The sequence below is a fragment of the Geotrypetes seraphini genome, chromosome 12 (assembly GCF_902459505.1).
Source record: "Geotrypetes seraphini chromosome 12, aGeoSer1.1, whole genome shotgun sequence".
Classification (NCBI taxonomy): domain Eukaryota; kingdom Metazoa; phylum Chordata; class Amphibia; order Gymnophiona; family Dermophiidae; genus Geotrypetes; species Geotrypetes seraphini.
This window is the reverse complement of record NC_047095.1, coordinates 116,032,395-116,054,600: the sequence shown is the minus strand read 5'-3', so window position 1 is coordinate 116,054,600 and position 22,206 is coordinate 116,032,395. Positions and strand designations below refer to the sequence as shown.

The 22,206-nt window shown below is 45.5% G+C and overlaps 1 protein-coding gene across 3 annotated transcripts in view; it reads left to right on the top strand.

The window, feature by feature from the left end:
* Positions 1-18,950, top strand: part of CLIC1 (chloride intracellular channel 1) — a 28,627-nt gene extending 9,677 nt beyond the window's left edge. For all 3 annotated transcript variants that reach the window (XM_033916592.1, XM_033916591.1, XM_033916594.1), the window contains 5 exons: positions 7,322-7,431; positions 9,780-9,905; positions 13,633-13,739; positions 13,855-14,036; positions 15,727-18,950. In XM_033916592.1, coding sequence (XP_033772483.1) covers positions 7,322-7,431; positions 9,780-9,905; positions 13,633-13,739; positions 13,855-14,036; positions 15,727-15,888 — 687 coding nt within the window. In that variant the 3' untranslated portion in view covers positions 15,889-18,950. The remainder of the gene's footprint in view (positions 1-7,321; positions 7,432-9,779; positions 9,906-13,632; positions 13,740-13,854; positions 14,037-15,726) is intronic.
* Positions 18,951-22,206: the final 3,256 nt, after the last annotated feature.

Below are 22,206 nucleotides of genomic sequence, written 5' to 3'. Positions count from 1 at the left end.
CATGGAATGTTGCTACTCCTTGGGTTATGGCCAGGTACTAGGGACCTGGATTTGGCTACCGTGAGAACGGGCTACTGAACTTGATGGATCGTTGGTCTGACCCAGTAAGACTATTCTTATATTCTCCCATCTTCTATGGCCTTTGGAGGCTGTGGAGTTCTCTGGAGCTGTTTTTCATATCTCCTGGGGGACTGTGTACAGCTCTCAGCCCTGTTGAGAGGTGTGGGAGTAAGAAATCTCTTTAGCAATGGAGAATATTTGAACTATGACTCTTTTCACCTAAAATACATCTGGTAGATGTTCTCGGGGGGGGGGGGTCAGAAATAACTAGACGGTCTTTAATTTCAGTCCAGCAGTTGAGTTCTGCTGATAAATGCATGGGGGAGAAGTGTGCACAAGGGGAGGTTCCTGGATTCTCTAACCATGCCAGACAAGAAGAGTCATTAGTATAGCCTGTACTCCTTTTACTGATGTTTTCAAAGTCTTATGCTTTGACCTGGTTCTCTTCTACTGTTATCAGTGCAGTGTGTGCTCCAGAGACAGGTTCCAATCCCACGTCTGCCACCAGCTTTTGTAGCAGATGAGACTGCTGCTTTTGTCTCTCCCCCTCTCCCTTTTTTTGGGTTGCTTTGAAATAGTTTGGGAATTTAATACTTCATCCCCCCCCTCAAAAAAAAGGTCTTGCTCTTGTCTTTCTTTAATCTTTTTCTTTGCCTGGATCTTAGGGGCTTCTGAGGGATGCTTGTGATGCCTACAGGACAGGGGGATGTGAGCAGCTCTTGATAAGTTTAGGGGCGCTTGGTGCTGCCTCTGCTCTCTAATCCCTTCCATTTGTCAGACTTAGGAATTCAATTCATGTGGAAAGGTGAATCGGTGAGTTAATATTTAACACGGTTCTGCCTCACGGCTCTGCCAGTCAGGAACAGTGTTAAAACATGCTGAAGCCAAGGGCAGAAACTTGGGAGGGTCCCAGAGTCTACCAGTAGGCTGAATATTCAGCTTCATGGACCTGGCAGGGTGCTGCTCATAGGGCGGTCGCCCAGGGCCTGCTGGTGCATTGTGCAACTCCCTCTGTTCAGCTTTAGGCCCTCCACCCTGGGACACCCCCCCCCCTCAGCCCTGCAGAACTAAATGGATGAATAGAGGGCTTTTTGTATCCAGTCTCCTGTGCATGCTTTTCCCTTCTCGGACATATCTTGAACAATCTGGCCTTTTTCTTAAAGCCTTCCCTACTTACACCAAAGCCCTGAGCTCCTGCGAGGCAGAGGGAGAGCCTGTGTTTTGTTTGGCACTGGGGCAGGAGAGGGCTGGGTATGAGCAGAGACTGTCCTCCCAGAACGGGCCTCTCCCGTCTCCTCTGAACACGTCATCCTGCAAGCTGACGGAGAGCTCCAGCCCAGACTGAGAGCTTGCTGTGTCAGTGTGTCTCCATCTCTCTGTTTTGTGGGTGGCAGGGTGCCAGGGGTTCTCGACACAGGAAGAGCAGGTGATGCTCCTTCCGCTTGAAATATGACAGTGTTGCCAGCTAGAGAACCAGTAGCACATCCTGCCTGGCTTCCTGCTTCTGAATTGCACTGCGCCATGGTCTCCTCTGTGCCCGGGCCAGAGCCAGGTTGCTGCCCCAGAGGTTGCATTGTATGGATGTCACGTGTGGGGCAGCAAATGCCTTAAATTCAAAATGCAGCACCCTCCCGAGTCTGTCTTGTTTGCTTTATTAAGGGAACAACATATCCCTGTCACCTGCTATCCTGTGCTTGCCCTACCCAGACCGCCAGGTTTTTTCCACACACACCTGTCCTGGCACAAAAGGTTTCACTGAAGACCTGGTCAGGATTCTAGGCATTATTTCATCCAAATTTATTTATTTTATTTTTTTCAGCCAGTCCTCCCAAAGGAGCTCAGAACGGGTTACAAATCTACTCAAGCATTTCCCCTCTTTGTCCTGGTAGGCTCACAGTCTCTCTAATGTACCTAGGGCAGTGGAGGATTAGGTAACTTGCCCAGAGTCACAAAAAAGCGTGGGTTTTAAACCCAGAACCTCTAACCACTATGCCACACTCTCCAGTATTAATAACAATTGCTTTTTATATTTATAACCCCTCCCTTTCCTGTGTGTGAATTGTGCTCATTTAATCTACTGTATATCGAGGTCAAAATGGCCGTTCCCCTTGATCTCTCAAATATTTTGATACCTTGTCACTTTGCTTAAATATTTTTATTGGTAGCAAACAAAATTGATAAAGAAAACGTGGCAAAAGGCATATAGCTTTTTTTCAACTACACACAGCTAAAACAGGGTTGTTATTCAAAGCAATTTTTTTAACTATCCGGAAACAACTCTTGGCTGCTTAAATAGCTTCTTGAAAACCAGCTATTGTAGGGGCGGCCAAGTTAACCTGAAATAGCACTGACTTTTTATACACTCTTATCTTTATTGGCTAAGTGCTAAATATCACACTTAACTGGCTGAGTTTGCTGGCTTAGGAAACGGGAAATTCAGTGCTGGGGCCCAGACGTGGCCTGGCATTTAATTTCCAGGTTTAACGCTGATGGTGGTTAGCAAATGCTGATTGCTGGTTGACTATTGGGGCCCATAAGAGACAAGAGGAGAAGACCCAAGTTTCCACAGAGGAAACGGCAAACCAAGCAGAACTATGGAAACACTGTTCTAGACCTTCGTTTTATTTCTTCAAAACCTTTAAAACGCTGCCTACTTTTCTCTTTTAGTTTCATTTTCCCGCGGCATCTTTTTCTGTTCTTTTCAGCGAGTTGATGTGCCCAGTTCTCTCCACACTTGGTGTGCTGCGCTGTTTTGCAACATTTACAAAGATTTTTTTTCTTCGTTGGACCCCCTGAGGAAGATGTTTTACCGAAACACGGCCCTTGCTGGGTCCACATTTAATACAAATGTGGACAGTCTTTTAAAGGTTTTGAAGAAATAAAACGAAGGTCTAGCATATTGTTGCTTCCACAGTTCTGTTTTGTTTGAATATCAGGCCCAACATTTTACATGTTGGGCCTGATAAACCACAATGATTTAAGGCCTAACGGTGTAGCATCAACCCTTACCCAACTCAGATTCCCCTTCCATCCCCTCAGCCTCATAACTTTAAAAAAAAAAAAAAAAAAAGACCCACAGGGTAGAACACACTGTATATAGTTAGACATTTAAAAGTATTACTTTAAAAAGATTAAATCGTGCCTCCTTGCTCTCTTTCGTATATGAGTAAGTTGCCTCATCCATGTCTCATACTTGCCTATTAGGATGGATGAATGGGGGGCACACATAGGAATACAGGTGTCTAACAGTGGCAGATCTCCCAAAGTAAATTCAGGGCCCCTCAGCAATAGAGGGAGGGACCTACTCAAGAGATAAGCAGCTTCATTAGGCCTGCTTGTACCACAGGGATGGGCTTGGGTGAATTTTATTCTTGTATGGATTTGGGTTAGGTGGAGAATGAATGAATTGTCTTCTACCAAGCGGTGGAGAGATGAAACGGGCCTTTCTTAGTCTGAGCTCTCCTGAGTTCAAATCCCCTCATGGCAGGCTAGGGGGGGGGGGATTCAGGTGCTGTACTGACCTTAAAACGAGGGTGGTTGATGCCTGGAACGCCCTCCTGAGGGAAGTGGTGGAGAGGAAAACGGTGACGGAATTCAAAAAAGTGTAGGATGAACGCAGTGGATCTCGAATTAGAAAATGAATGGCATTAATTGAAGACCAAGGGCCGGTTTAGGATGGGCTGGGGAGGGCTTCGATGAGAACGCCAGTAATTTAGAACATGAGGATAGGCTGGAATAAGTTTCGATGGCAACTCCAATAGATCCGGCAAGACTTCTGTGATCTAGCACCAAGTGATATCAATGGAAAAAAAGATGATTCAATTAAATCCATTAATTTATGATGCGTGTAACCAGGGCAGGATTAATTCGTCAAGGGCCCCTAGGCACACAAGTACACTGGGCCCCCCTGCCCCGCCCCACCCCACCATGCGCCCAGGCGGAAACAGGAAGCTGCGTCAGAGGGAAGCTTTGGGCAAGCAGCACTGCTTGCACAATTACAGCTCACGTTGCCTTTCTTACCCGCTTTGCTTGCTTGTCTTACTTTCTGTTGATTGGGGGGGAGGCCCGCGTTGCCGATCGATGCTGGAGGGGCCCATTGCTGTTTGGAAAAAACATTGTTGATGCCTTCCTTCATTGGGCCCCCCGACCATTTCGGGCTCTAGGCACGTGCCTACTTGGCCTATTGGTTAATCGTTCCCTGCGTTTAACTGTTGGGCAAACTGTATGGTAAACCAAAGAAGGCGTGGGGAAGGGACTGGACACATCAACCTTAAGGAACAAAGACAATTTTATTATAAGCAAAAATAGCATAAAATCATATCATATATGTCCAACTCTGGATGCTCCTTGTTATCAACTTGTGTTGTGGATGTTTTATTTATTGAGATTTATTAACTACCTTTATAAAGAAGATTCACTCAAGGCGGATTCTATTAAATAGTAGTCGGATATCTGTCCCGTAGGCTCACGCTCTTAACTGTGGTACCTGTTGTCTTGTGTTTATGCTGTCGCTGTGCTCTTTGCTGCATTCTTGGGGACCAGTGGAAGCCCCCACCCCCACCCTGACTCGTTCTTCCCACCTTTCCTCAGACCAACTACTGGCAAAGCTTCATAGTTATTCTGTTACTATCTGTACCATGTAGCTCTTGCCAGAGGTTGTGGTAAGAGCGGATAGTGTAGCTGGTTTTAAGAAAGGTTTGGACAAGTTCCTGGAGTTAAAGTCCATAGTCTTGTTATTGAGAAAGACATGGGGGAAGGCGCTGCTTGCCCTGGATTGGTAACATGGAATGTTGCTACTCTTTTTGGGTTTTGGCCAGGTATTAGGGACCTGGATTGGCCACAGTGAGAATGGGCTATGGAGCTTGATGGACTTTTGGTATGACCCAGTTCTTATGTGATCTTGAACTATGTGCTGCCCAAAAGTCTGTTTCCAAGAAGTCTGAATTAGAGAATGACACAGTGGCAGTTACCCGCGGCTAACCGGGGGTAACCCGCTGAAACATTGGGGGGGAAAAGTGCTCACTGCGGGCATGGGGACAAGGCCATCCACCGCCCCGTGGAGCGGTGAATGGCCTTGTCCCTACAGTTAAGGGAAGGAATGGTCACCAATCGCACGCGCGGCCCCCTCTCTCCCTCCCTCCCCCCCTTACCTTCACGGCGCTTTAGTAATGAAACTTACTGAAGCTGACGAAGCCTGCCTGCCTGCAGTTGCATGTGTGTGGGCGGAAGCTTCTCCTCTGACGCAAGTTTCTTTACTAACGCGCCGCGTAGGTAAGAGGGAGGGAGGGAGATTCTCGGGCTGCTGGAGGGCATTGAGGTGGCGAGAGGGAAGGGTGGATGCGATGGGGACAGGGCGGTGAAGGGGACGGCGGTGATGGGGACAGTGTTTCTCCCCGTCTAGTCTGAATGTTATGCAGTTTAAGCTTATTATGAGCTGTGTGGTGCTGGAAGAAAACAGAATCTGTGCTTAAGATAGCACCATAAACACCTCCCTGTGAAAGTATAGGGGAGATCTGTAAACTGGAGGGGGAAGAGAAAAGGAGTTCTTTCTTTCATAGTAATGTACGTTTCTGTGCAGCATGCTGATTTATGTATCCCGACAGTAAGACAAGCGTTGAAAGCGTCTAGAGCTTGCATGTTTTTCTTGCGTAGGTCCCCAAGGGTGGAATAGTCTTCCTCAATATATACGTCGACAGATGAGTTTAGGCAGTTTTCAAAAAAATTGTTAAAAAGACATCCCTCTTGCATGATGAAATACAGGCGCTGAACCATTTTTGATTTATATGTAGGCGCTGGACGCCTATTCTATGAGATTTCACGATGTTCGCTTTTATTATTGAGTATATGCTGTGGTTTTTGTGATTGTTGTTACGTATGTGTGTTGATTATGCATGTGTCATGTTGTAACCCGGCTTGGGAAAGGCGGGATATAAATAAGAAAGCAAGAAGTGGACATGGCAGTGCTATGCTGGTTCTTGTGAAGCTCGTACCTCAGCATTTCTGAACCTGCGGTTGGTCTGCTGTAGTCTTCATTGTTGGTTGACGTCAACAAGAAGAACTTTGCACGTTTCGTCATGGCAGATGAGGAAGACGTGTCTGTGAGAGTACGCCAGAGGTCTATGGTTGAATTTTGTGTTATAACTTGCACGTTTCTGCTCTTGGTACTGGTAGAGCAGTTTACAAAATACTGAATAGAAGTTAAAATGGTGTCCATTCTGTTGCACAAGTTTAGAAAGCCTCCATTTCTCTTTAACAACAAACAGTTACTTCCTGCCACTCCCTTCCAACCCATCAGAGTAAAAAGCCTTATCAAAAGATAACAAATTGTACATATGTTTTCATATCCCCATTCTCCCCTCCCTAAACAAGATCAGGATAAGGTTTTGCAGAAGGCCTCAACTCATAGCTAATTGATAGGCAGTGGAGAATTTTCCTCCCCTCCCCTCGTCCCCATCATCTATGTTTTTAAACAATCTGCATGTGGATGATCAATATTAAATCCTTATAGAGATAAATGATTCATTGAGGAGAAGCCTTGTATATAGAGCAGTGGTCTCAAACTCATGGCCCACCAGGTACTACTTTGAGGCCCTCAGTATTACAAAGAATGATTCTTTATGGAAAACTTGTGCCTTAAGTGTCCGGCGGTTGCTGTAACCTCACGCAGGCGCTTTCCTGCGTCTGTACGCGATCGTGAGGTGGAGTCCAATTGCGTGCAAATGCAGGAAAGTGCTTGCGTGAGGTTTCAGCAGTGAGGCGGGCAACGTTCCAGAACTTAAGGTAACCATTGGAGGCGGTGCAGCCTGTGCGTGTGTCCAGTGCTGGAGGAGGTGAGAGTTGAAGGCGGTTGCGGATGTGACCGCTGGACCCTTAAAGGCACAAGTTTTAAAGAAAGAATTATTCTTCATAATACCGAGGGCCTCAAAATAGTTGGTCCAGAATCTCGTCTCTTGCAGTTGATACTTTGATAGTTTTTCACTTTCTGCATGTTGCACTGCTTTTAGCTGTGTATAGCTGAAATTATCAGAAGCAATTAAGGAAAGATTTATAAACTATAATGAGTTTTACCTCATGCAAAGTTGTCATTTCTTTAATAAGACATTAACTATTTTTTTTCTGCGGCCCTCCACGTACCTCCGAATCCAAAATGTGGCCCGGCAAACGGTTTGAGTTTGAGACCGCTGATATAAAGGGTTCCCAAACCTGCCCAAATTGTCTGTTTTGTTTCTCAGTAACAGTGCCTGCTTCTAATTTCTTCTAGGCTGGTAGCGATGGGCAGAGTATCGGAAACTGCCCCTTCTCTCAGCGTCTCTTTATGATGCTATGGCTGAAGGGTGTGACATTCAATGTCACCACTGTGGACATGAAGAGGTGAGCGAGCATGCAGTTAGCAGAGCATGGTTTAAAAATGGTTTTGGACAGGTTCTAGGACAGCCTTGCCCAAATCTGTTTTGATCAGGGGCCACATTTTATTTTGTGACATGCGGAGGGGCTGAGACATATGTCTTCTATCTCATATGTTCTCCTCCCCCTCCCTCTGGGCCTTCACCATGTTTCTCCCCCTCGCCTGGCTTTAGCAAAAGAAGAAGCAACGGGATTCCTACTTCCCCACCACGACTTGGCTCTCTGAAAACTTGGTGTCACACGGTTTTCGAGTCTCACGAGACCAACCCGAACATCTGGCACCGTGCAGCACAAGCTTTTGGGAAGCAGAGATGCAGTGGGGAAGAGTCTGAGAATTACTGAGCTACTGAGCGCTCTAGGTTGGACAAGTCTCTTTTAGGAGATGTCCAGAAATTGCTGTTGAATTCATTGTATCAGGCTGGTAATCCAAGTTTCTAAGTTTATTAAAAATTTGAAATACCACCTTATCATTTATTTCAAGGTTGTTATACATTTTAAAATAGGGTAAAAACAGATAATACAATTATACATAACTTTAACAAAATAGACATACAAGATTAGACTAGAGAGTTGCACGGGGACAGAAATCCCACCCGTCCCCGCCAGGATCCTCTCCGTCCCCACCCGTCCCCGCAAGGATCCTCTCCATCCCCACCCGTCTCCGTCAGGATTCTCTCCATCCCCACCCGTCCCCGCCAGGATCCTCTCCGTCCCCACCCATCCCCGTCAGGATTCTCTCCATCCCCCACCCGTCCCCGCCAGGATCCTCTCCATCCCCACCCGTCCCCGTCAGGATTCTCTCCATCCCCACCAGGATCCTCTCCGTCCCCACCCGTCCCCGCAAGGAATTACCTCCATCCCTGCCCGTCCCCATAAAAAGCAGCAATTACTTCTGACAGGATCATCAATTCCACAGTTTCTTTTGTGTTTGCGCTGCTGTTTTCCTTGTGGAATCTCTTTGGTGGAACCTTTTTTTTGTTTTCTGTTCAGGTAATTAACTTATAAACCCCCTCTTTTGCTAAGGCTGACGTGTCCATTACATTTTATGGACGAACCCTGCTTCCAAAGCCTTCCATCCCCGTGGGAGTCCCGTTGGCTAGAGGGGAGTCCCCGTGGGAGTCCCATGGGCCAGAGGGGGGTCCCCGTGGGTTACGGGGGGATTCCCGCGATCCCCGTTCCCGTGCAGACCTCTAGATTAGACAAAACAGTGACATACACGATTAGACAAACGGGTACGAGTGGACTCTTATAACTACTGTTTCAAGATCCTGCCAAGTACTTGGGACCTGGATTGGCTGCTGGTGGGAACAGGATACTGGGCTCGATTGACCTCGGGACTGACCCAGTGAGGTATTTCTTATGCTGTGCCTCTTCTTTATGGGAGAGGGCGTCCTCCCCTCCGAGTTATAAGAAAAAATGTCTTTATTGGACTTAAGAGTACACGCATGCTCGGACAATGTTACAGGGCTCAGTAAACAAATGACCCAACCAGAAGGAAGAAGGGATCTTGCCTCACAATAGACTAGAGCACAGGCGTCAAAGTCGGTCCTCGAGGGCCGGAATCCAGTCGGGTTTTCAGGATTTCCCCAATGACTATGCATGAGATCTACGTGCATGCACTGCTTTCAATGCATATTCATTGGGGAAATCCTGAAAACCCAACTGGATTACGGCCCTCGAGGAGGGACTTTGACACCCCTGGACTAGAGCAACAAAAGAGGCGAGCAAGATGTGTAAATTCCAGCCTATGGTTACATAAAAATCACAATTCCACAAAAGTCTATGGAAATATCATTTATCTCCATTTTGGGGACAACGTCTCTTGGTGAAACAAACTTTTTCCCCAAATGAAATATATCAAGACAAAATACAGGTCAATTTATCTGACGAACATTTTTAAGTCGCTACTTGTAATTAGTGTTTCAAAATTTGAACCTCGGTTTAATAAGATTTTAAAAACACCAAAAACAGTTCCATCATTCACGTTAATGGTTTTATTAGAATTTGTGATGAAAATATGAGAATTTGCTGGTAGTATTCATCATTAATAAAGGATAATTTAATCTCACATACTCTGTAATTAGTTTATACAATTTTCTGCTTTCAATAGAACTCATATCTAGAGTTATTTATCTTTTTTTTTTTTTTATTATTTTAAACTATGGCCCGCTGAAAAGTGCTGAAGTACTCAATGTGGCCCTCGTGGCAAAAAGTTTGGAGACCCCTTGGTTTAGCGCATTGGTGTCTTAAAATGAAAGAGCTCGGGCCATTGAAAGTGCTTTCTTTAACCTTTTCCCTTCTCGTACACATTATAGGAAGCCAGAGATTCTGAAAGACATAGCCCCTGGAGCCCAGCCCCCCTTCCTGGTCTACGGAGGGGAGGTACGGACAGACACAAATAAGATTGAAGAATTCCTGGAGGAAACCCTCTGCCCCCCAAAGTGCGTGAGCATAGCGCAGTCCTCCTATGAACTGCTGTTGGGAAGAAGGAGCTGCAGAATGGGCATGAGATGCATGGGGGGGGTGGGTCTTTTTACTAGAGTAGCAAGAGGTGCTGTGGGGTAGAGAATGACACGGTGACAAAATTCATCACCGTTCCCGTCCCCGTGGATAACCGCGGTAAACCATCTTCATGTCATTCTTTAAGGAGAGAGGGAAGAATCGGAGTATGAATGGCCACAACCACTGACCCGCAAGCTTTGCTCTGAAGAATGCTGGTGTAGAAGGACTGAGGTTGAAACAGACACTAGAGAATGACAGTCTCTGGTATCCAGAGCAGATATTGTGATGTCATAATGCCTCATTCCACACATCAGAGCCAATCACATCAGTGATGTCACAATGGCTTCATTATCCTTGGCTCACATAAGAATCAGAGTATGAAAGGCCACAACCACTGACCCTCAAGCTTTGCTTTGAAGAATGCTGGTGTAGAAGGACTGAGGTTGAAATAGACACTAGAAAATGACATGGGATTATTTCCCGCGGTTATCTGCGGGGACGGGAACGGTGATGAATTTTGTCACTGTGTCATTCTCTACTGTGGGGCAGGAATGAGGTGTCGGCATAGTTGTCCGTCAGGAGGGAGAAGGATTTCAGTACTGGAATAGCAGGGTTTTGTTTTGGGGTTTTTTTTTGTTTTGTTTTGTTTGTTTAAAATTTTATACTGCCTAATCAGTACAGATAGAATAAATGTAGGTTATAAAATTAACAAAGCAGGACGTTTGGGGATTGTTAGTAAAACAGATGTCTTGACATGACATAAAGACAAACGCCAAACAACAGGGAAAAGGGCAAGAACTATAATCTTTAAAAGAAAGAGAACAGAGAAAGGGGGGGAAAAAATGAAAAAGAGTTGATTAGTCCTTAGAAGGATAGTTATTATTCAAAAGCATCCTGGAATAAGAGCATTTTTCATTTTGATTTGAATTGTCTTAATGACTGCTCTACACGTAAGTGGTTAGGTAAGGAATTCCAGAGGGAGGGTGCGGTGATGGCAAAAATATTAGTTCTCAAGGTGTTAATTAATTTTAAGGAGGGTATAGTAAGGAGTAGAGAATGACATGATGGCAGTTACCCGCAGGTAGCCCGCTGAAATGGTGGGTGGGGGGGGGGAAGTGCTCACTGCGGGCACAGGGACAAGGCCATCCACTGCCCCGTGGAGCGGTGAATGGCCTTGTCCCGCAGTTAAGGGAGGGAAGGCATGCGGTCACCCATTGCGCGCAGGCCCCCTCCCTACCTAAGGCCAAATCTATCTCCCTCCCCCTTACCTTAAAGAAACTTACTGAAGCTGGCAAAGCCTGCCTGCCTGCACTCACGTGTGAGTGGGCGGAAGCTTCTCCTCTGACGCAACTTCCGGTTGCGTCAGAATAAATATGTGTGTCTGTCTTTCTTTCTGTCTCTCTCTTTCATCGGCTGTCCACCCTTGCCTGCTCCCCCCGTCCAGCAGCAGCCCTTCTTCCTTCCATTTACCTCCACCCTCCTGTCCAGCAGCACCTCTTCCTTGCTCCCCCTGTTCAGCAGTAGCCCTTCTTCCTTCCATTTACCTCCCCCCCATCCAGCAGCACCTCTTCTTTGCTCCCCCTGTTCAGCAGTAGCCTTTCTTCCTTCCATTTACCTCCCCCATCCAGCAGCACCTCTTCCTTGCTCCCCCTGTTCAGCAGTAGCCCTTCTCCCTTCCTTTTACCTCCCCCCTGTCCAGCAGTACCCCTTCCCTGCTCCCCCTGTCCAGCAGTAGGCCTTCTCCCTTCCTTTTTGACTATCAATTCTCACTCTCTTCACCTTCTGTAGTCAGGTTACCTTATAAATCAAAGTGAGAATGTTTCTAAAAAGAGGGAAAAGTTAGCATAAAATATAAAATCTACCCTAAATAAAAGATACTGGGTGAACAATAAATGAAACCTTTTAAAAAAAAATACTGGTTCTAAAAGTTTTTGTTAGTTTATTTTTACAAATCTAACAAAATGTATATATCTATATAACTTTAGAATAAGATTCCATATAAAATCTTCCTCAAAGAATTTAGTTCTTTGAAATAATTTTTTCCTCACAGGGTCCAGGTGTAAACTTTGTTTTCACAGGGTTCAGTTGTTCTTTTTTTTTCTGCAGAGCCGTTGGGTACCAGCACTTCTTCTTCCTCTCTGGAGATTCAGCTTCAATAAATGGAGTACCCACTCCCTAACTAAAAAAAAAAAAACCAAAGGAAGCAAAACCCTATGACACCCTGAAAATTATATTTTGTTTCTTTACTTTTGACTAGCTACCCAGAGGAAAAAATGGATAATTAAAATTTCCCTGAACTTTTTCCCACCCACAATGTATCTTAATCTATAGGCTTATCTCCAAGGTTATAAATCAAATGGTTATCTAAACCAAAATATTTTAGTGACGGAATTCACGCCAATTCACAACTGGTTTTTATAAATAACCAGAACTCATCAACAAATGTTTCCTCAGCACTACTTACAACGTCAAAAAGATTCTTTCTATCCTGTTTTCTTAACGTTAACTGGGACAAAATTAATTTAACTGTTACTACATTCCATTTAAATACAAGAGCTCTGCACCTCAACACAAAAGTGACAGAGAAAATCACTGTGTGAAATAACCAAACACAGCCCTTGCCACAAAAATAGGCCAGTCTTGAACTTAATTAACATTAGCCAATAATCCACTGTCTTCCAGACTGATAACCACCGAGTTGCTCTCCCTGGCAGTTGTAGAATCCTCCCCAGCACTAATGACTTCTACATGAGGTCATCAGACCTGTTGCTTACATCATCAGTCTAGAATTGCAACAATCAGTCATGCAAACACAGCATTATCTTTGCTGGACAACAACAAAAAAAAACTTTTAACTTTAAAATATTAGAGGAAAAAACCTCTGTCAGGTCTCTCCTGCCCTGGGTCAACTATAACATATTTATTTTATAACCCATGGTTACATTTTACCTCCCCCGTGTCCACTACCACCCCTTGCCTGCTTCCCCTCTTCAGCAGTATCCCTTCTCCCTTCCTGTTACCTCCCCCCTGTCCAGCAGCACCTCTTCCCTGCTCCCCCTGTTCAACAGTAGCCCTTCTCCCTTCCTTTTACCTCCCCCCTGTCCAGCAGCACCCCTTCCCTGCTCCCCCTGTCCAGCAGCAGCCCTTCTCCCTTCCTTTTACCTCCCCCCTGTCCAGCAGCACCCCTTTCCTGCTCCCCCTGTCCAGCGATCCCGTGCGTCGTAGAGAACGTGCTACCGAGATGCAGAGTGGCCTGCGAGGTTCGTTACAGCCTGCCGCGAACCTCAGCAGGCTGCTTTGAAGAGGAGCAGCGGCGGTGGTTGGTGAGGGAGGGGGGAGTCGCTGGCATGTTCCCTGCCTCCGTGTTCGAAAATGGAATTCGGCACTGACCCAGAGACCACGGTGGCAGGGATCTTGCCGTCCTAACTGCGCAGGCGCGCTTAGGGTTTTATTATAGAGGATTCTGTGTTGTACAGGTAGCCAATGTGCTTTCAATAGAAGGGGGGAAACAGGAATGAAGTCTATAGCAGGATCTTTGCACCTCTTTTTGTCTCTAGTATTAAAATGGCAAGGGGTGCTGTGGGGGGAAGGAATGAGGTACATCAGCAGTGCGTTTGGGGGTGGGCTTGCTCATAGTCACATATGTTTCTTTGCACCACCCTTCAGATATCCCAAACTTGCTCCTAAGAATCCAGAGTCGAACACAGCTGGCATGGATGTCTTTGCCAAATTTTCAGCGTACATCAAAAACTGTCGACCAGAATTAAACCCAAGTGAGTGTAACTGGGCTCTGGAGATGCCAAGGGGGAGAGCGAGGCTGGGGCAAAGTCTGGCCAGGAGGTTCCCACTCCTCTCTTAATGCCCTCTGACTGTGTTTCTCCCTATTAGACTTGGAGAAGGGGCTTCTGAAAGCCCTACGGGCTCTTGATGATTTCCTGCACACCCCCTTGCCGGAGGAGATCGACGAGAACAGTGCCGAGGATGAGACGACGTCGCTTCGCAAGTTCCTGGATGGGGATGAGTTGACGCTGGCAGATTGCAACCTTCTGCCTAAACTCCACATTGTACAGGTGAGACCAAGGCTAGGGTGATAGAGTACCGTATTTTCTCGCATATAACGCGCGCGTTATACGTGGTTTTTACGCGTGAGCGCGTTGTACAAAATTTTTTTTACATAGTTCCCCCCCCCCCCCCACAACACCCGATTCATCACCCGGAAGGAGCGCTCGCACCCCCACCCGAAGGACCGCTCGCACCCCCACAGCCTCCCCCCCCTCCCCCATGGAGAAGCTGTCTACCTTGTTTCCGGATGCCAGCCCAGCTGCTTCCTCTGCCGGCGGTCCTGCCCCTTCTCAGAGCCCTGTGCTGCGCTGCTTCCTCTTCAGGCGGTCCCGCCCTTTCTCTGACGTCAGAGAAAGGGCGGGACCGCCAGAAGAGGAAGCAGCGCAGCAGGGCTCAGAGAAGGGGCGGGACCACCGGCAGAGGAAACAGCTGGGCTCGCTGGCATCCGGAAACAAGGTAGACAGCTTCTCCATGGGGGAGGGGGGGAGGCTGTGGGGGTGCGAGTGGTCCTTCGGGTGGGGGTGCAAGCGGTCCTTCGGGGTGGGGGAGTGCAAGCGCTCCTTTGGGGTGGGGGTGCGAGCGGTCCTTCAGGGTGGGGGTGCGGGTGCGTGCAAGCGGTCCTTCGGGGTGGGGGTGCGAGCGGTCCTGTGGGGGGGTGAATCGGACGTCGGGGGGGGGGGGCATCAGGCTTTCAGGGTAGGGACAGGACTTCAAGGGGGAAAGGAGAGTCGGGCAGCATGTGCGGTATACGGGTGTGCGCGGTATATAAAAATTTCTGTACATAAATTTGTGTTTTCCGCGCGCTATACCCGTGTGCACGTTTTACATGGGTGCGTGTTATCTACGTGAAAATACGGTAATGCATTTGACTCTTTTTTTTTTTTTTTCTAAAAATTTATATTCCGCATATCCTACAATTCTCTGCGAGATTACAATTTATTCAGGTACGCAAGCATTTTTTCCTAACTCTCCCGGTAGGCTCCCATTCTATCTAATGTACCTGGGGCGATGGGGATTAAGTGACTTGGGCCAGGGTCACAAGGAGCGGTGCGGGATTCGAACCTACAACCTCAGGGTGCCGAGGCTGAAGCTCTAATTGCTGCACCCCTCACTCCCACTTCGGTGCTCATTACCCATAAGTTGAGTTTATGTCCCTTCCTCAAAGTGCTTAGGAGTCAATTTTTCACCATGGCTGATCTGCCCTTATATAGAAGACTGACCCCCCCTCCCTCCCTATGAGGTTACAGCACGTGATAGATACTGCCATTTTGAGAGCCAGAGCTGACAGCATCCCCATCCCACCCTAGACACTAGTGATCACCTCTGGATAGGTCCTGGGGCTCCAGGGTTGGTGGTTGTATGGGGGAGAGGGGTTAGGTGGGATCAGAAAAATCAGTGCAATGCCACCGGGGGTGGGGTGGGTAAAAGACCCTCTTATTCAGCTGGGATCCACTTAAGTTGGGTATCTGGGCCCCAGCTGAATATTGGTTGGGACCCGTGAAGGCTAGTACTGTCTCCTGGCTGTTCCCAGATGTGGCCTGGCATTAAATATTTTGATCTAATTTAGCTGACAGTAGTAAGAATTTTTTTTAAAACCCCCAAACAAAACACCTTTGCCACCTGAATAGTGACTAGTTAGGCTGAAAAGCGGCAAGGCTACAAAGCATACTAAAGAGGTCCTTTTGCTTTTCTCCCTAGGTGGTATGCGAGAAGTACCGTGGCTTTAAGATCCCAGCTGAGTTCACGGGTATACACCGTTACATGAAGAACGCCTATGAGCAGGAAGAATTTTCCAGCACCTGTCCCGCCACGCAGGAAATCGAGATCGCTTATGAGCTGGTGGCGAAAGCATTAAAATGACCCATGTTAATGTGTACAGACCAGGATTCCAGGGCTAGGGTGGGGGTGGGGGATAATGGTCCATTTATTTTGCTGAAAAATATCCTTGTGCATGGAAAAGAGAGAAATAGATTTCAGAACGCTGTCGCCCTGCTCCTGGCTACAGTTTGGGAAGGACAAGGCTGAAATGCAGAGGCTTCAAAAACATTTTTCCTATAAAGTAGAGGTGTGTAAACAAATATTTTTTTTTTTTTTTTTTTTTAAACAGGAATCTGGTTCCCTGATATATTGCTGTCCTGGTTTCCCTTCCATAGCAGCACATGAATCTGGTCCAGAGGGAGGCAGGATTAGATCGAGGTTTTTCCTTATAGCTTTCCCGGCCTGTTGTTTTTGTTCAATTATTTGTGTCTAGTACACTGAGTTTGTTTCACCAAGATTAGAAAGACCTATATCTGACTGGGGCCCTTCTTAAAAAGGGGAGGGGGAGAATTCATTTAGCTTGGAGCCCTTCCCTCTGAAAATAAGTCATGAAGGTGGTGGGAAATGCTACCCAGCCTACCTTGAATCCAGGAGGTCCCTCTCAGGACAAATCCCTTGTACTCTCCCTGTTGGCATCTTGAAGGGATCTTTGCAGGTAAATTGCCCCCCCTCCCCCACCTGTAGTATTTCTAAGCACAGTTGATATACAGGAAGGAGTATTGGGCAGGTATGGTAAGCTGCATAACACTTGAGACATGAAGAGGGCATCATGTCATTTTGGCTTCATTACCATCACTCTTCCATGCTGTTAGAATTGTCCAGTATCATTAAAACAAGTTTAGTCTGTCCCTTCTGATATGAACACATCTACCGCCAAATTTAATGAGATCCCCAAGCCTGAGCCACCAGAATAGTACAGAAAATGTACTTGAAAAAGGAAAATAGAATTTTATTTACAGAACTAAGAAAAATCCATTGAGCCAGTGGAGTAAAATTACTTGATATGGGGGGAGATGGTGGGTGTGTGGGTGGGGGGGGGGGGTAATAGTGTAAACATAGCAATAAAAAAAAGATTCTGCTGGTTTGACTGATGGAATTAGGATGAAAGGTTTGGGTGAGGGGAAGCCTGTTGTAATGCAAGAGCACCCTCTTGTGGCTACTTTGTAGAATGCATGCAGCTCTTGAGGTGGGAGAAAGGTGAACAAAAGTTACAAGGTCAGACTTTTTTTTTTTTTTTGTATTTGCCTAATACCACCCTTTTTCAAGAATTACTCTAAGCTTTTGCTAAGGCTTTGTGAATAGGAACCTTGGTTCTAAGACAGATTTAGTTAAAAGCATTTGAAGGGTGACTTTATGGGCTTGCATGTATATATGTACATTTACAAACATGAGGAAGTGCAGAATTTGTGCAGACCTTCTGTAGCCCGGGTTGTTTCCCGCACTCGTGCAGCGTGGAAGTCTGCTGTCTTTTGTGCTGCTGTCTTGACAATTCGCATGGGGGGAGTGAGAGATGCTAGATCCTTGGGGGGGGAAGGAGGGAGGGGACATGAATGCTGGACTAGGAAAGGGGGAGTGACCCAGACCAGAAAGGGGAATAGAAAGGGAGGAAGAGATGCTTGGCCAGTGGAGAGAAATACCAGACCACAGGGAAGGAATTCAGGATGCAAGTGAGAGGTGCTGGGGTGGGGAGGGGGGGACATGTATGCTGATCCTACAAGTGGGGGTGGGGGGATGGTAGAGAGAGGAAGAGTGATCCAGTCCAGAAAGGGGATGGGAAGGAAGTAGGAGATTCTTAGCCATTGAAGAGAGGGAAAAATGACAGATCACAGGGCCCAGGAAAGGGATTCAGGGTGTGAGAGGAGTGGGATTTTAAAGGGAAACAGGACTGCAGTTCTGAGGAGGCTGGAGCTTGAGAAAGGAAAAGACAGGAAGGAATTTCAGGCCTTAGTATGGGTGAATGCTATACAAACACTACAAATGAACTTTGCAGAACCTTTGCATTTTTTTGTGCGGAATTCCGCCAGGAGTAATTAATAGGCCACTTATATATATCATCCTAGGCCTTTTGAATGAAACGTACAAGACAGCGTTCTTACTGGAACAAAAATTCTAAAGATACAAAGTGCTAGGAACATCTACATGTAGTGTGTGTTTGGGGGGTGGGGGGGTGGAGCTTGTCCCTGAGAGCTTTGTAGGGGAAACTGACAACCTGGAGTGGAATTCTGCAGCTACTTACCACTTCCTGGTGAGGCTGAGAGACTGAATATTTGGTGTGGGGTGAGAGTGAGGCTAGCTGATTTATTCAAGAACGAGCATGCACTTCATATAGGTAAGCTCATCTGGGCAGGTGGCTTGATCAGACGGGAGATGTTCCCAACTGGCTAGATGTTCAAAACAATTTTTTTTATTGATGACTGACAAAATACAAAGAATCAACATGTGCCACAATGTAGCATCAGTCATCCTCGTTTATAGAAAATATCCCCACCCGCCCCCCACACCAAACCATAGCAATATCATCCACCACAGCTGTATACCCTTTCTATTATATCACCCACCCTACCATCTACCAACAAAACAATTCACATTAATCAAAACTCAAACATTTCCCAACTGGCTTTAATCTGTCCAGTGTCAACTTTGTGTCTAAATATGGGTTTATGTAACCTTCTAATAGTTTTTAATTTCTCTTAAGACCAGTAGGAGCTACAGAAATGTGCATGCAGAATGAGGATTGGCTAAGCCAGCTCTAAAAGCAGCAGCACTGATTAATCACCTCTGTGTGTCCTAGTTCTAAAGCAAAGTCCCAGCTGCAAAGGGCTCCTGACCTGTCCCAGTTTGGGAGGAATGGTTCAGATCCCCCCTAGGTCACGGGTGTGCAGGAATTCCAGTCCCTTCCAAAAACTTAACAATTCAGATAAGAACATTGAGACAGGAATTATTTATGGATAGGTGACGCATCCCTCCGTTGTCCCATCTCCCCCACTCTTGATCAGCGAAAATAGGTCCTAACAGTACGAGGGGAAATTAATCCATTTGGAAGGAGTTTGTCCTTGCAAATTGTCATTGTACTCTTCAGCTTCAATAAAGTCATACAAAGGCTGCCTTTTTTGTTTTCTTTATAGGTGTGATGGACTTCAAAGGTGGGGGGGGGGGGGGGTTTCTGAATGTGTATTGATGCCCCTGTATAAGACTTTTGTGAGATCTCATTTAGAACATTGTGTGCAATTCTGGAGGCTGCATCTTCAAAAAGATATAAAAATGATGGAGTCGGTCCAGAGGAAGGTTACTAAAACGGTGTGTGGCCTTCATCATAAGGCGTATGGGGATCTCAATCTGTGTACTTTGGAAGAAAGGTGGAAGAGGGGAGATATGATAGAGACGTTTAAGTACCTATGTGGCGTAAATGCGCATGAGTCGAGTCTCATTTGAAAGGAAGCTCTGGAATGAGGGGGCATAGGATGAAGTTAAGAGGTGATAGGCTCAGGAATAATCTAAGGAAATACGTTTTTACAGAAAGGGTGGTAGATGCATGGAGACAGAGACTGAATTCAAGAGGGCCTGGGATAGGCACGTGGGCTCTCTTAGAGGAAGAGATAATGGGTACTGCGGATGGGCAGATTGGAATGATGGGCAGATTTGGCCTTTATCTGCCATCATGTTTCTATGTATATTTATTCATGGCTCGCCCAAATTGTGCTGGATGCCTCTTCTTATCTTGATTTTAGAAAGCAGATTAAAACTCAATTATTTAACAGGCCGAGTTCTTAATATATTTTATCATTATATTATTTTAAGACTGTTGTACTCTCCTTTTATGGCATGTATGTATTTTCTTATATTATAAATATAATTCTACAGAGAGAAATTATCTCACTGCATTAATTGCCTTCATTCAGTTTTATACTCATTAATTGTTCACGGTTCCTCAGCGGGCCACCACACACTCAATTACTCTCATAGTGTGTGGCTTTATGCTCCCACTCCTCATTGGAACCACTTTATATTTTTTAGTATTATACTTGTTTGTAATTTTATATAAATATATATTCAGTACTAAGAATACTTAGCTTTAAGCTGTTGGTTTGTTGATTTTAATGATTTGCATTGTTTGTATTTCAATTAATTGTAAACCGCCTAGAACTTCCTGGGCATGGCGGTATACAAAATACAATTATTACTATTATTATTCTTGTAGGCAGGGTAGAAGCGAGTTGGAATTGGGGGGTAGTAAGGTGAGAAATGTCTTGTTCTCTAAAAGCCTGACAGACTGAAGAAGTCGGGGCTGTTCTCCCTGGAGATGCGGAGACTTAGAGGAGACATGATAGAAACCTTCAAGATCCTGAAGGGCATAGAAAAAGTGGACAGGGACAGATTTTTCAAATTATGGGGAACCATAAGTACCAGGGGGCACTCGGGGAAATTGAAAGGGGGGACAGGTTTAGAACAAACGCCAGGAAGTTCTTTTTCACCCAGAGGGTGGTGGATACATGGAACGCGCTACCGGAAGATGTGATAAGCAGGAGCACGCTACAGGGCTTCAAAGAAGGTCTGGACAGGTACCTGGAGGACAAAGGGATTGAGGGGTACAGATAGGAGTAGAGGTAGGTTATAGGGATAGGAATAGAGGCAAGTTATAAAATTAATCAGGGACCACTGCTCAGGTAATAAGCCTGATGGGCCGCCGTGGGAGCAGACCGCTGTGCGAGATGGACCTCTGGTCTGCCTCAGCGGAGGCAACTTCTTATGTTCTTAAAAGCTGGAATGGGCTATCATACCTTCCCCTGCATGGGCATCTTTATTTTATATCTCCTTTAATATTTTATTTATTGTAGCATGCTTTTTTTTTATCATACATTATACTGTAAAGCATAAATGGCACGTCTTTTTTTTTCTCCAGTTTGAAGCCATTATACAACTCTAATGCTACAGTTTTTTTTGTGTGTGTGTTTTTTTTGTTCAAAAATGCTACAGTTTTGAAGATAAATTCCTTGAACAGAACTTGGTAAATAATAAATTATCTGGAGATAAGTTTTTTTATTTATTTTTTTTTTCTTGAAAATTTATTGAAGATTTTCAAAAATACAGAAATAAAAAATAAACAAAACAGGTCAACAATAAATGGTTACCATAATCAAGACAAAAGAATTCTAGAAATATATATAAAGGAAAAAATTATGTGTATATATATAACAATAATATTGTCATTGGATTCTTGTGATAATCAAAAAGAGATAGGGGAGGAGAGTGATAAAAAGGGGAAGAGGAAAGAAAGGGAGAGGAGAGAGTGATAAAGAAAAAGCCGAAGGGGGGGGGAAGAGGATCTTAAATCAGGGGAAAGAAAAAAGGGAAAAAGGGGGGAAGGAAAAAGAGAGATCCCCCAGAGGCCAAAGAGAAAAAGAAGAGAAGGAAGAAAAGAGGAAGAAAGTGGAAACAGAGAGCAGTAATATACTCAGATGTATTGAGTTCTCAAAGAGAGTCCAAATAATCTGTAAAAGCGGCCCATTTAGTGTGAACATTAGCAGAAAGAGGCATTTCGGAGGAGATGAATAACTCGCGTTTATGTTGTAATAAGACTGATTGGAACCTGTAAAGCATAAATGGCATATCTTTTTTTTTCTCCAGTTTGAAGCCATTATACAACTCTAATGCTACAGTTTTTTGTGTGTGGTTTTTTTTTTGTTCAAAAATGCTACAGTTTTGAAGATAAATTCCTTGAACAGAACTTGGTGAATAATAAATTATCTGGAGATAAGTTTTTGAATATATTACAACTTTAAAGAAAATATCAAGCTTTGCTAAACAATTTTTAAAAAAACATTTTCAATTAAACCATACGCAGTTGATAAAGCGGCGGGTTCTCCTATGGGGTATTTCCCTGGGAGGGCTTCTGAGCGCATGTAAAGACTGAAAATTGGTTTAAGCATTCCTTTAGTTACATGAGAACATTGGAGCAGGCGTATTCATCGCTGCGTTGCTATACTTCGTGCGTCTCGTTTTGAGATTTTTCTTCCCCGAATCCTAGCTATCGAGTTGCAAAAATTGATTGTGCCGTTAAAAAAAAAAAAAAAAATCTAGGTGCCTCCTGGGACTGGCGGTTAACTCCCGGGTGCTTAAGCGATGCCGCATGCCCAAGTAAGCGTGTTTAGGGGCAGAATCGGCTTGAGTTGTAGCTAGGCGCCGTGATGTGCGATTCGACGACGAACCTAGGCGCCGGAAATGTGGGCCTCTTAAAACCATGGCCTACGTTGCCGGTGCCTAAGTTCGTTGGGCGCCGGTGGCCGCGATTCTCTAAGTGGCGACTGACACGCAGCGAATGCCGTTTCCGGTGCCACTTAGGCGCTGATTCTTTAAGTGGTA